The 14554-nt window shown below is 40.7% G+C and overlaps 1 protein-coding gene across 2 annotated transcripts in view; it reads left to right on the forward strand.

The window, feature by feature from the left end:
* Positions 1-14554, forward strand: part of LOC146525257 (protein kinase C-binding protein NELL1-like) — a 788406-nt gene that overhangs the window by 273588 nt on the left and 500264 nt on the right. The window contains exons 18-20 of one of the 2 annotated variants that reach the window (XR_014876049.1): positions 1630-1806; positions 2193-2417; positions 4077-6149. Coding sequence is in view for 1 of the 2 variants with exons in the window: in XM_085172545.1 (XP_085028671.1) it covers positions 1630-1806; positions 2193-2417; positions 4077-4127 (453 nt within the window). In the remaining variant the exon portion in view is untranslated. Of the gene's footprint in view, positions 1-1629; positions 1807-2192; positions 2418-4076; positions 9085-14554 lie in introns of those variants that run through there. The other variant, XM_085172545.1, reaches the window with a different exon arrangement.

The raw sequence follows: 14554 nt of genomic DNA on the forward strand, positions 1-14554 counted from the left end.
AGGATTGAATATTTTCGACAGCCACCAACAGACTTTCTAGACCTGTCCACCCAGCCAATTCTACAGGGTGGGCCATTTATATGGATACACCGTAATAAAATGAGAATGGTTGGTGATATTAAAGTCCTGTTTGTGGCACATTAGTATATTGTTTTTCTTGTGACATTACCAATAAGTTTGATGTGTCACATGGCCCTATTCCTATTGAAAAAACAAAAGTTGTATCCAAGATGGCCGACTTTTAAATGGCCACCATGGTCACCACCCATCTTGAGGAGTTTGCCCCCTCACATATACTACTGTGCCACAAACAGGACTTTAATATCACCAACCATTCCCATTTTATTACGGTGTATCCATATAAATGGCCCACCCTGTATAACAGACAGGCAACCAAGAACCCACTGGTGACTTTGACTGAGAGCCAGAGTTCCTTTGTGAATGTGGGAGAACGTTAAAGAAGGACAGTGTGGCGACAATTCCAAACACCTGGAATGGAGCAATCCAGACACTGATCAACATCCAATCAATAGCATCCCTTCAACCAAACATGATGATGATGATGGTGGAAGCACCATGCTCTTGCGAGGCTTTGGGTAATAAGATAAGTTAAAGAGATGCAGATGTAGACCATAGACGGTATAAAAGGTGAGCTAATCTACCACTGATTTCTAAAGTCTCAAACTCAAGCCTCAAGATTAGCATTTTCACCATCACCCTTCTGGTTTCAACAAACTGGAGCTTGTCTGACTGTGAAACCCATTAGCTAATGACTTGTGACTGACAAGTCCTAATTTTTTAACAGAGTTTCACCATGATCTATAAAAAAGAAGTCATTCTTTATTAAATAGAACCCGAAACAAGTGACTGAGCCATGAAGCTAGCAGGAAACTCTTTACAAAGATCAAGACAGATACTGTAGCAATTTTTTCATAGACTTTTCCATAGAAGTCTTTACAACTGCAGCTTTACCATCCGGTGGCCTTCAGAGAGAATGCAGGTTCAAGGCACTTTCGCATTATCCTCACTTTTCAAACCTGCTTTATATCATCCATGGTCCAGACCTGCTCTCAGTAGAGGATGCCCCCCACCCAGTTTGGTTGACTGTCAGCAAGACTTGTTGTCAAAAGTGCTTAACAAGTTACTAATTTTAGTCCAGACATATTTATATAAATCAGATATTAAATTTTAATTTAGAAAAAATAAACAAGGTGCTTTAAAAGCCTGCTTGGTGTTCATGTTATTGTTTTGCAAATTGATGAGAGAGAGTGGGAGACATATGAAAAGGAGAAAGTCAGAAAATGCATTGTTTGTAAGGCTGTGCCTTGGTACGGCGACTTCAGGGTGTTCCCATTTGTCAAAGACAATGACGGATCATTTACACAAAAGTAAAAATCTGCCTCAGGAAAGTGCTCAAACTGTGTTTGTTCACAGTAATATTTCATGTTTATAGACCCATTATTTCATTTTTATATAAATCACATTGTTTTAAGCCCTTTGTTTTACTGAGGGACACCTTCATTGTGTATTGGGTATTGTATTTTACAACCCAGAATATACAGAGATGATAAGCTACGTACATTATTTAAGCCAGTTTGCACCCTGATGTGTGTGACGTTTGTTGTTTAGGATGGGCAGACGTACTGCAGGCGGAGACCTTGTGACTGTGGAGACCCAGAAGAGGATCTGTTCTGCTGTCCTGGATGTGACAACAGGCCCAGCAGCCAGTGTCTGGATCAGAGCGGACGCACACTTTACCGCAGCGGAGCATCTTGGCTGTACGGCTGCCAGCAGTGCCGCTGCATGGTTTGTACACACACACACACACACATTCACACAGAAGCTATTGTCCATTTTAAATAAAAGCAGGCATTCATGCTGAGTGTGGTAAAGAGCTTTGTTGGAAGACACAGATCACATCAAAAAGACAAAACCCTCCTCTCCAACATGAAGCTCAGAGCAGGGCTTTAATTTATACCACTCCCTGATCTGCTGGTTAACTGTGTGTGTATGAGGGCTGTGAAAATTACCACCTCTCTAATTAGAGATGTGGCAACAGACCAGCGTGAGATCTGTAACTGGATTCTTTCTCTGTCTCACACACAAACACACACTAAAAAAAAAGAAAAGAAAATTCACACATGCTATAGCAATTCTGGTGCTTTTTTTTATCACTGCCTGTGTCTCTGCAGGAAGGGGAGGTCGACTGCTGGCCTCTAGTTTGCCCCACGTTGATGTGCGAGTACACGGCAGTGGCAGAGGGCGAATGTTGCCCACGCTGCGTCACAGACCCCTGCCTGGCTGACAACCTGTCGTATGACATTCGGCAGACATGCAAGGACCCCGCAGGCATCGCCCGCCTCAGCGGAGACACATGGCATATGCCCAAATCACCCTGCACCACTTGCAAGTGCAAGGTAGGTCAATGCAGCATGAACAAACTAATTGTGTGGATTTTTTTAACTCTTTTTGAGCTTCAAATTGCTGGTTTGTAAAGAGACTATTTCAATTTATTTCAACCTGTCAACATTGCTATTATTAAGGCTATTGAGGGGTGATGGGGACTGCTAACTTTCTATGTCAGAGTTCCACAAAAACAGTGTACATCAGGGCAAGAAGCTCAAGCACGGTGTTGCTGTCTAGGAAAAGATCTGACATAAATCACTGTTTTCACATCTGACTGAGAGAAAACACAGAAATGAGCCAATTTCCCCAACTCCAAGACCAACAGTCAGCTCTCTGTGTTGTAATACATTACAATGAGTAAAAAAGTAACTAACCAGAGGGGTTGTTCTGATTGGCAGGGTTAGGGGCGGCTCTGCAAGGCACACACGTATGCCAGCTGGACACAACATAAACCAGCGTGATCATAGCAGAGCCGCCATAATGGCTAACATGCTAGGCTGAAGTATACAGGAGATCGCTAACTTGAAAACACTTTCCCTAAACCTCTGTTTGATATTCTTGCGGGGTCTGCAAATGGGATAAGACTTGTGGGTTTTAGATGTAAAAATGTCAGACTGTTCCAAAAGATCACAATTTTACCAGTAATGACAGCCATTACAGGCAGAAAATTTTTGAGACTGAAAATGTGACATAATCAATTTAGCTAATGTGTGCTAGAGGGCACACAGTGTCTATTTATATGTGTTCTAAGATGAATGCATAAAAGAAAAATGACTGTCAGAGATGATGTAAGGAGCATTTTTACTTTAAAAGAAGTGAACATGCAGATGACTGCGGCAGGAACGCATCAGATCCACTCATTAGGTGAAGATAGGCTGCTGCCCCCTCACTTTGGCTTTTTTTGTTTTCTTTGCAGTCAGAATACATAAAAGAGCAAAATGAGCACATCAAATACATAGACCTAAAACTTAATCTACAAACCTTTCCATAGTTGTTAAATAAACTGATACATATTTGCGTTGATGTGATTTTTGGACGTGGCCACATCGTGCCTGTGCTTTCTTGAATCACCAACCTAGTTTCACTCTGCAGCTCCGTGACACAATCTGAGACAATGTGCCACTGTTGGAGACATTTTTTACGTCTGACCAGACAGGACCTGGTGTTCTTTCACGGCCATAAATACAGAGGGCCCGTTACCCTTGATACATATTTTTGAGATATTAACCTCAGAAAAACCTTTTCATAGCGACTGTTCACTCCAGATCACAGTCCGTATGACAGCGAGAGCTGCTGACTATCGAGCAGAACTGGAAACTTCTTTTGGGAAAGATATATTGTGCTTCATTTTCTCAGATGTGCCACTGCTTAACACCACAAATTCATAATCCCTATGTACTAGAGTGAAAGCATAAATCTCATGATATCATTCTGATATCTCAAACGTATAGTGGGATAGTGCTGAAACTGTATAACTAGGTACCACTGTAATGACACTAGAGACATGAGGTTAACCACCCCAAATCCTTCTGTAAGTCAGGTGGATAAAAGTGATTTAGGCTGTGAAGTGAGTTATTAGCTTTACCATGCACAGTGTGGAACTGTATATTACATTTCACCTTATTTAATGCTCTCTCTTCTTTCCTATCTTGTCATGCCTCTCTGTTCAGAATGGAAATGTTTGCTGCTCGGTGGATCTCGACTGCCTTCAGAACAACTAAAGCCCCCCCTCCTCCTCCTCCACGTGCCGTCCTCTTCTTCTCCTTTCACTATGGGACTGCCACATCCCCTCAACCATCTGACGACCCTTCCCCTCAGACAGACAGACAGACTCTCGCATGCACATGTGCATGCCAGTGTGTGCACAAAAAAAGAAAATTTGCAAACACACACTGGACAGACTGGGGTGTCGCGGCTGTGCTTTTATGCTGTACCTCTGTCGACAAACAGCGACTGAGTGTGCGTGCGTGACTCAGGAGGAGACAGAGGCCCGAGTTGCTCTCACCACAGTCGCTGTGTTGTGTTTGTGTCTCTGTGTTCGATTCCATCCTTTCACGAAACGTTGAAACCTTTTTAAATGTCTCAAACCCGAAACCAGAGACAAACAGCCAGACGGATGCTGAGGGGCTCCGTCTGTCTACATTTGCTCAAACACGGGCTCTTTAATGCTTGGTCGCCTACAGGAAACTAAACATCCATTACTTTGGTAACCAAAAGGAATGCATCCACTTTACTGTGTTTTGTGTTACTGAATCAGGAGGTAGTTCAGTGTCATGTTACAATGTTATGATGAAGTGGGGTCAGTTTTCATTTCAGTACCAGATTTTTGGTGGGTAGCGTTTTTTTTGTTTCTGTCACTGATATTGTCCATATTGTGCTAAAAACTTAGCAATAGCTTTTCGATGTCCTGATTTGTGTGAAATCCAAATGCATTTACAACATGTTGACCTCACGTCCTGGTGTCAGCATGATTTCCATCACTGATATTTCCCAAATAGTTGTGGACTACATTCTTCTTTGACATTACAAGAGTCACATCTTGAACACATCGTAATATACGAACTTCCATCTTTACATTTTTTGAGTGGTTCTCTGGCAAAACAGGTAGAAGTATAAACCATGTCAGTGGTGCACATTAGCTTTGCATAGATCGTTAATGTTTCATCAAAACATCTAGCTGGCCCTGGACCCAGAAACTGAAATCTGCAATATTTGAGAGTCTAGAGCAGACTGATAATTTGACAATCTAGAAACCTGTCAGCTAATCAGCTGACGTAGACTTGGGGCGTAACACCCAACGGATAAAACTTCCTGTGCCTATTTGCCAGACATCATTTATGAATACTTAAAATACGTTAAAAAAATCAATAACTAAATTTTCAGATGATAGTCAGTAATTCTGATTCTTAACTCAGATGCAAGTACAACCTACTACAAGCTAAAGCCAGAAAAACTGTCCCTTGCCTACGGACTCTGATAGGCAGATATCTGTTTACAGAGATTATGTATTAATTTATTATTCTCTGACACCATCAGTCCCATTTTAAAGGATTTTCCAGAAATAGCCATGACATGCAGTGTACCGCCAATAATGTTGACTCGCTTTTGAGCGTGGCTGCTTGGAACAGGTATTTATTACTGCTGGTAGATGTAGCTGGAAAACAGTCCTGCTTTCAGTCATCAAACCCTATAAATGAACCATCTATATTAAACCGCATCCCTGAGGCTCTGAACTGGGACAGACAACATGTCTGTCCTTCTGAGCCACTTCAGTTTTCTAACACTCCCTCAACCACAGCGTCTCGTCTTCAAATGGGGATGACTGCCAGATGCCTACACTTAACAACGGCAGTCAGGGTATGAAAAGCATCTGAAAGGTGTGTGGCGATGCACAGTGGATTCCTGCAGGCCAGAATGAGTGCCAGCCATAGTCATTGATTAAATCTGAGCTCGTGGAGGGTTGGACTTCTGCGCCGTCTCTCCGGGCTCCTCGGCTCTGCACCATATGGCACACCCAGGGTGGCAGGGACACAAAAAGTGAGCGCTGGAGAGGGATGCGGATAATTAAAGCATTGTCACGCAGCCCTGGATTTGATTATGCCAGAAGGTCACCAAGTGTTGAATATGTTTACAGACAGCCAGGATTATTAAGGCAGGAGAGTCTTTACTGCTACAGTTCACACGTTCATAGCTACGAGGATGCTCTAGTCTCCTGTTCCCTGCCCTGTCCCTCAGCCCTCGACGTGTCACTGTCATCAGCCTATGTCAGTCAGTATCTCCCCCCCCCCCCCCCCCCCCCCCCGAGGAAATTTTCAACACTATTTTCTTTTCTTTTTTCTTTAAACGAGTACTAAAAGCAAATTAGGTTTCAAGGCCACGACTTATGTTGCAGTTATATAACATGATTGTTATATAACTGCAGAAATCTGACGTGACATGTTCACCCTCTGATCAAATAAGCAAAAAAATTGTTATTAGGTAATCCTTTGTTGCGCATCAACTTACCACTCAGTTAATTCTTGGCAGCTGTAATAATAACTGGGGTTTCTTTTCAAAGTTTCGACAGTTAGGGCCTTCTCTCTCTCGATTTCTCCTTCGTGTTTGATTCTAATGCACTCAGTCAGTGCAGATATCAGGACTCATTTTCCTCCTTCAGAAGAATCCATTCGTCGTGTCAGGATGAAAAACAGCTTTCAGGTTGAGATAATCCTTCACAGTGGAAATGAAACTTTCATTTTTTTTTTAAATGTGAAGACATGGAAATCACTTGGTGAGCTGCAAAAAATCTACTTGTATTTGCCAAGTTGGAGGTGTAAAGCCTAGTCCAAAATACATAACTTTTACTGCAGTTGTCTTATCAAGACAATAATCCATCGTCATGAGTAATCCGCTTGCTGTACCATATTTCTCTCATAGCGGCAAACAAGATGGTATCAAGGAGCAGCTTGTAAACAGAGTCTGAGACTGAGATGAACAAAATCCAATGAGGCTAAAGGGCACCAAAGCAAGAAATTGGAGAGGTACATAGTCTATAATAATGAAATTGGCTCTTGTACCCAAAGAAAACAGCCTTGTCATTTTCATTTGTACAACTTTAGGATAAGAGCAAATGACTGCAAGTGCTGCAAATGCAAGAGATCCTGGAAAAGGCTTCATTTCAATCCATAGGATCTTCTCTAGGCAAGTTTAAAAAAAAAAGTATTTTTCTGTAGAAATCCTAGACTATAAAGAATACCAGAGGGATTCAGTTTTATTTATATTGCTCCAAGTCACAACAAAGCGCGTTATACTATAAGATAAAGACCCTACAATAATGCAGAGAAACCCCAACAGTGAGGTGACCCCCAATGAGCAAACACTTGGCAACAGTGATAAGGAAAAACTCCCATAACAGCAATAAACCTCGAGAAGAACCAGGCTCAGGGAGAGGCAGCCATCTGCCCTGACCCCCAGAAGTCTAAACCTACTGCAGCATAACTAAGGGATGGTTCAGGGTCTAGGTCATTAGTTTTGTTGGTGAGTTCTTCCACCTTTGCCATCTTGGCTTTCTTTAAACTATCAGTGAGGAGTGGATCTGCCTGTAATTGAAAGATACTATACAATAAGTTCATATGGAATCTTTTCAGTGACAGGGTATTGTACCAAAACCCAGCAATTAAAACCATGAACTCATCAATAAAATGTTCACTGAGCTGAAGGCTGTTTTCAAAGAGATTTCTGTACAACCATCAGGCGTGTTGCAACAAGATGACCCACCCCTTGTTTGCCATTAAAAAAGAATGCAGAAGCTGCAACCCATTTGCATAGCAATAGGACAACTCATGGTAAAATTGGGACATGTTACAATTGTTATAGTCTGCACTGGCTTTAATATATATATATATATATAAAAAAAACCTTTTATGTAATTTAACTGGTATTTAAAACAGTTTTAGGTATGACCTCGCTTTTTGGAGTTGAGAGCAATTATTACAGCATGTCCTCCTTAGCCACGATGTCCTTGTATCACCTCTCCTTACACTCTAAACACTCTAATACCGAAATTGTCAACTGTGGACAAAGTACACATACAGAAGGAAAAAAAAAGATGATGTAAATGTTTTCTGTACCCATCAAAAACAAAAAAAAAATCAAAGGAAACAAAAGCAGATAATTGTACAAAGTTTCAGATTGCTCTGTTGACTGATTTGATATGAACTACGTCTACTAAAAACCACTGTTTGCAAACTGTGTGTAAGTGCTTTTACATACTGACAATGTGATACAACTCTGCGGTTTTTTAAAAATTCCCATTGTGTTCATGAAAAATGTATTCATTTTAGTGGACTACGTTTCTTATCTCGTGGGATAGGCTCTGTTTTTGCTTGTAAATACTGTGTAAAGGGGAAGGTCACTGTAAAGAGAGTAAGACTATGAGGATAATTTTCACTACCACAGCTTCTTTGGAGCGTTGCAAGCTGAATATGAGAGAAGCAACATTTCTATTGTTTTTACTATTTATTTTTTTATTCTTGCTCTAACCTGTTTAGTATTGTATCCGTCATAGATTCATGTCTTTTCACTGTTTTAGGATAACACAGTTTTGATTAGCCTGTGTGTATATATTCTGATCTCTAATCGGTGTCCCTTACTAAGAGACGGCAGAGGTGGAAATCAGACTCGGAAATCAGAACCTGCAGAGATAAGCGTCTTTTCTAGGCGCCAGGACAGGCTGCTCACTGCATTCATGAGCTTTTTTTTTTTCTCCACCATGTTTGTATGATCTGAAGTGAAACATGACTTCACGGGAATCAGACAACATAGAACTATGTACACATGTAAAGAAAATCGAAAATCTTGAAAATGTTCTTGTTTCAGTTTCTGCTAAAAAAGAAGAAAGAAAGAAAGAAGGAAGGAATGGGGGGAGGGGGATTGTGTTTTATCCTTTTATGTCTGACTTTTTAAAAAATAACACAAGTTTAGGACTTTCGAGCTCCTGATGTGCCACTTGATGTTTTATAGTGGACTATGGCAGAGGAATCCCCTGGTCGGTTCACTGCTTACTCTTCAGATCAGAGTGGCCAACCTAACTGTACTCAAAGGGTTAAGTGTCATTTGAAGACTGTGTTGTGATAAGAATTTGCTGTAAAAGAAAAAAAAATTCAGTTCGGTTAATAAACATTTTAGTTGTTTACATTATTACTTCTGAGTATTTGCCTTTAAAGTGTGATGATGGCCGACCGTTACAATTTCAGGTAGATGAGTCAAGTTTTTAAAAAATAAATATATATTTCATATTTGGGGCAATCGCGACAGATGGCCAAACAGCTCACCCGCCACGTCATTCACCGGTGCCGTAAATGAAAGCAAGATTTCAGAGCTTTCAAAAATGAAAGCAAACCCAGCATCAGGATACAGTCCTGTAAAAGTCTTTCATGTTTCTACTTTTATCAGCACTGCTGTTTTCTATTTCCTTCAGGAAAGGTATGAAAGGCTGCGTGGCAGTAAAGATAAGTACATCCTTTTGATGCTTTAATGGAGCGCTGCTGTGCCACTAGGAGCCGGTACAGCGATGCTTTTGAAGCAACGCTGTGGGGGGGAAAAAAGTCTTAAAGTTGAACAATGTACCTAATGTTTTATATTTTTGCTACAACACCACAATCAATACAGAACACAGGCACAAGGTGTACAAAGTGTACAAAATTCACAAAGTCCCTAAAAGGCAACTATTCCCCAAACATTTCTTTCAACATAAAATACGGTTTTCTGACACATTTTGGTTACTCTGTCAGTTTTAGAAAGAACCTGATTATTATCCTTCTTTTAAAGCCACCTTTGCTTCAGTCTTAACATTCGAGGATTTGCCACCGTATGCTGTTTTTACAGAGCCCTTAACTTAGACATCATCCAACAGAGGTGCTTAGGAGAATATTAATGTCTGATTTGGTTCTGTAACCTGCCAATTCCCAACTGCAAAGTCCAGGTGTTGCTGAAATTCACTATGTGGACACAGAGCTGCTAACTGTCTAGTGCATTCACTGCTAGCAAGAGGATGTTTTGTGGGCAATCCATCTTGTACACTTTCAAAACACCATTTACATGAATGGGAACACCACTGAAAAATTCCATTTCTTTCTGTGTAAACTTTACAACAGAGTGTCGATTACGTCTTTCTATAGCATGGCTGAAAATTCCGTTCTCCTGTGTGTGTACAAAGGAAATATTTCTGACAGTATTTTCCATCCAGTTTCTTCCATTTATCCAATTGAGAAATTAAGATGCTTCTCTCAGATCCTGTGTCTCAAACATCCAGGCCCTTTGCTGGGGGGGGTTTCCTGTGTCTTTTTTATGCTTGGATGGTTCATAGGTCAGTGTTAAGTGGCTTAAAAAAAATTTTTTTCCATTCTCCAGTAATGGTTGAGTACAAAGATTGCACTGAAAATGAGTGAAAAAGCAGTTAATGTCCAAAGAAAACATTTGAAAGACTTTCAGAAAGCCTAAAGAAGTGTTACTCAGGACTGGTTCAAAAAGTTACAAGAAATTCTGGCTCTTTGGAAGCAAAATATATTGAACACTTCCATATTTGGCATGTGGGAGGAGGCCGTAACCCGGTGAGAACTCAAACAGACACGGGGAGAATACGCAAACTGCACATAAAAAGCCAGCTGGCTGGTGGATTCAAACCCAGGACTGTGACTGCCTGTGTGTATGTGTGGATAAAGGAGCGCGCGTTAGACCAACAAAGTTGTTCCTAAAATATATAACATACGACAGAAGCGACTAACATGTCTGCTACAGGTTGGTTGTCACTGAGATAATGAAAAGAATCTTAGCATAGACACTCTTAATATAATATAGTAATATCCCATCCAAATGTCCCTGCACATTTCCATTTGCCTCTGTTCAGTCTGAGCATCTTTATATTACATGTTGCCTCTTGGTGGGGAACTAGAGTAGATTCAGTGAATTAGCCCGCTGTCTGTCAGCACTAAAGTAAATACTTTGTTTTCTATGTTATGTGTTGTGCCGAGTGTGAGTGGTAACAATGGTGGGCCTATCTGTCCCAGCCCCGGGTCACCTCGGCAGAGGACAGCTCCACCCAAAGGGATTTACTGTTAATAGACCTGGAAGTAACCACAGAGAGGATGGAGGGCCTATACAGTACGTGAGGGCTGCAACAATCTACTGTATAGCTAGAGCAGGTATTTACCCATGAATGGACTGACTTAACAGTGCAGAACTGAAAATTGCTTTTTCAATAGGCTCTAATCTAACTAAGTTTTTAATGTGTTTGCCTTTCTGATAGATTTGTTGATTTTAAGCATGAGAGAACAACATCGGAGTTTGGCTTCAGTTTAGCAACTTCAGCAGCCATGACAACACCACCGCCACCGCCTCCTCCTCCTCCCCCACCTGCCACCAGCAGTCAAATCGATGAGTTTCTCCTCTTTCTATTGACATTTCACGAAAACCTGGGGCAGCTGAATTGTAATGCAAGAGGCAAAAAAGAAGAAGAAAAAATACAAGTACACCACCTCAGGCTGAGAATTAATACATAAACTATGTGCATGTTGCTCATGTTAATACAACAACGAGGATTAAGCCGCTTAAATGCCTTATCGACATCCCAACCAATCAATGTGTGTATAATTAAAGAGTGCAGCTGGGCTAGTGACAAGTGGAGCCACACTGTCACTACTGATCCATGCATGGATCTAGAGTTAAGTGTTTATTTAAACCACCGTCACGGCGCATATGTGTTTGCATATGTAATGTATTATGTATAGGACCTGTTGACCCTTCCTGCTCGTCTGTTTTGCAATTTTACAAAATCCATGCATAAATTTTTTTTAAAGCGCAACAACACAGCACGGGATCAATATTAATTATTAGAAATACAAATTTTCTGTGTCCAAGCCAGAGTGATCTTTAAAAACCAGAAGTTTTTTCTACTTGTAGCAAGAGGCTCGTTAGCATAACGAAGAGCTTCAAATGTATTAGCATCCACAGCCCGCTGTAGGAGACGCCTGCACCGGCATACAAATGAAATGCCTCCTTGAGTCATTTATTCCCTCACTGAGAGAACTTTTTCTCCTCTTTATGCAGTGCAGATTTTGATCTAAAGAGGTAGCCTGAGTATACCAACAGATGTGAAAATGAATCGTTTCTTTTAAATAAGAGCGGGCAGTTCACCATCCCCAAGTATGAATTTTTGATAGTGCTTCTGAAAGGATGAATAAGTTGGGGAAAAATGAGACGGAGCTGCGAAAGATCTAATAAAGATACGGAGAATTGTAAAGCAGAGGCTGTGAGGACGTCTTGAGCGCGTCATGCATCACCTCTTTGTTCGTCTGTCTTGTATGAGATGGATATTCAGTCCTGCTTGTTTGTGTGTATGTCAGTGACAGGGGGCTGTGTGTTGAAACACAGCAATTAATGCAATTCTTTTTTCAAACTCTTGAGGTAAAGCTGAAAGTCTGAGCTTCAGCTACATCATGATTGCCTGATTTAAATCCACTCCGATGGTGTATAGAGACAAATTATTTAAAATCAGCCTCAAAAAGTTATGGACTTAACTGTAAAAGCACGAAATGATGATATCGCAAGGAAACATACACACACATTTACACTGCAATGTGTTTCGAGAGGTTATGTTTAGCATGATGGATGCACATTATTTAAGTGTGTTGCTGCTTATTGTTAAGATACACTCTGCACAGACTGTTTCTGCTCTCTGGGGGTTTTCACATACCTTCCCACTTACTTGCTACCTGGCAACTCACCTACAGTAGAGGTGTTTTGTTTGTTTTTTTACACATAGCTTCTTCTGCAAATAAAACAAAACATAAATATTATAACAAGTTACTAGAGCTTTTTTTTTATATTCAACTTGTTAGAATTTGGTGATTATAAATAGAGAAGCATGTGCAGCTAAACATTTAACTGCTCCTTTCACTAGCTGGGACCACATCCTCGTTTAGGTTTGACAGCACTTCTAGCAGATAACGGCACAAGGCTGCAGTTTGAGGAAGGCCTCAGAGGGATCTGGAGATAGCTCCGAGGCCAGGCAGATCCCCATGTACTAATGAGAAGTGAATGAATGAAAATAGAGAAGGAGGGTGGGGTGGAAATGAGAACAAACAGCTTGTAGTATCAGGGGGTTATATACTCTATAGGCAGAGATCAAGTGTAGACTGTATGCAGGTGCGGTCCTGCACTTGAAATCAGATAAATGATCTCCAGTTAAATGCTTTAACTAACTGATTATACTGAAGAATTTAGGTCTTTCACAACAAATGCCAATATGATTATTAAAAGATGAAGTAATTCAGTTATTTGGGTCAATGTGAATGTGAATGGTTGTTTTGTCTGGCAACCTATTCAGGATGTTCCCTGCCTCTCGATCTTTGGCAGCTGGGATAAGATCCAGCCCCGTGACCCTGAATTGGATAAGAAGAAGATGGATGGATGGAATATTTCTGTGATAATAATAGAGTACTTGAAGTAAGTTTAAGTAAGCTTACTGGTTAACAGGATATGAGAATGCAATTGTTATTGTTGGCCATGTCACCAAAGAGTTGGCCCCTTACACAGCAGCATTAGTATTTAGGTTCAAGGTTCACTTGACAGGTTTTTCCTTAGAGTTTCCCTCAGTCCCTTTATAGTTTGCATTTCATCCCTGACTGCTGACTAAATCAAGTATCTGATTGTTCAGCTGCTAAATCTTTCTTCTGGTGGTTACATGTGTCTCATGTTTGCCACAACATTGCTTTCACTCTCCCTGTGTGCCCTCTTCATGTCAAAAATAAGAATTCAATGCTCTTCTCTACCTTTAGCTAAAAGATGTGTAATATTGAAATTGCAGCACTTTGTATCAACAAAAATGTGACCAACACATCAGATTACTGATCCTGTATTGCACTACAAGAACATCCAAGGAAGGCTTTCCCTTTTAACAAAGTAAATCAGAATCAGAATCAGAATACTTCATTAATCCCGAAGGAAATTAGGGAATCTGAAGTCACATCAGTCCGTTGACTAATTTGTTCCATTGAAACCATAAAAAATTGTGACTGCAGGGTCAATGTGTGACTAGAAACAACTTGAGAGCTGAGTAAAACCCAATTAAACCATCAACCGTCAGCTTTTACTACGACCTTCACACACCTGCCCCAACCAGCCACATTAATTTTCTGTCACAATTTATTAAGTGATAACATTCATCAATTACGCAAACAAATTTAAATCGGAGAGGGCACAGAGCCCAGAAGCACCGCCGTCTAAATGTGCCAAGTCTGTTTAGAAAAAAACTCAACATAAACGATTTCTTGAAAAGACCTTGTATATCAGGAGGTGACAGCAGATGTGCTCGTCTCTAATGCGCTTGTTTATCACTGTGTTTAGAAAATGCAGATAATATGTTGAGCAAGCAGCTGGTCCTTATTAAAAAAAAAAAAAAACATGAATTCACAATCAGCTGTTCAACCGCTCCATTAACCGCTCAGTGACAGGTTTCGAGAAAAGACAGATTCCAAGAGAGAAGTACCTCCTCAGTGAGTCTCGTTGTACTTTATCACAAGCAAACAGAAAGAGTTGCCTCATCGCTCCAATCCATTAGCTCTTGTAGGTGATTACCTACATGAATACTTATATACCACATGCAGTGTTG

The sequence above is a fragment of the Neolamprologus multifasciatus genome, chromosome 1 (genome assembly GCF_963576455.1).
Source record: "Neolamprologus multifasciatus chromosome 1, fNeoMul1.2, whole genome shotgun sequence".
Taxonomy (NCBI): Eukaryota; Metazoa; Chordata; class Actinopteri; order Cichliformes; family Cichlidae; genus Neolamprologus; species Neolamprologus multifasciatus.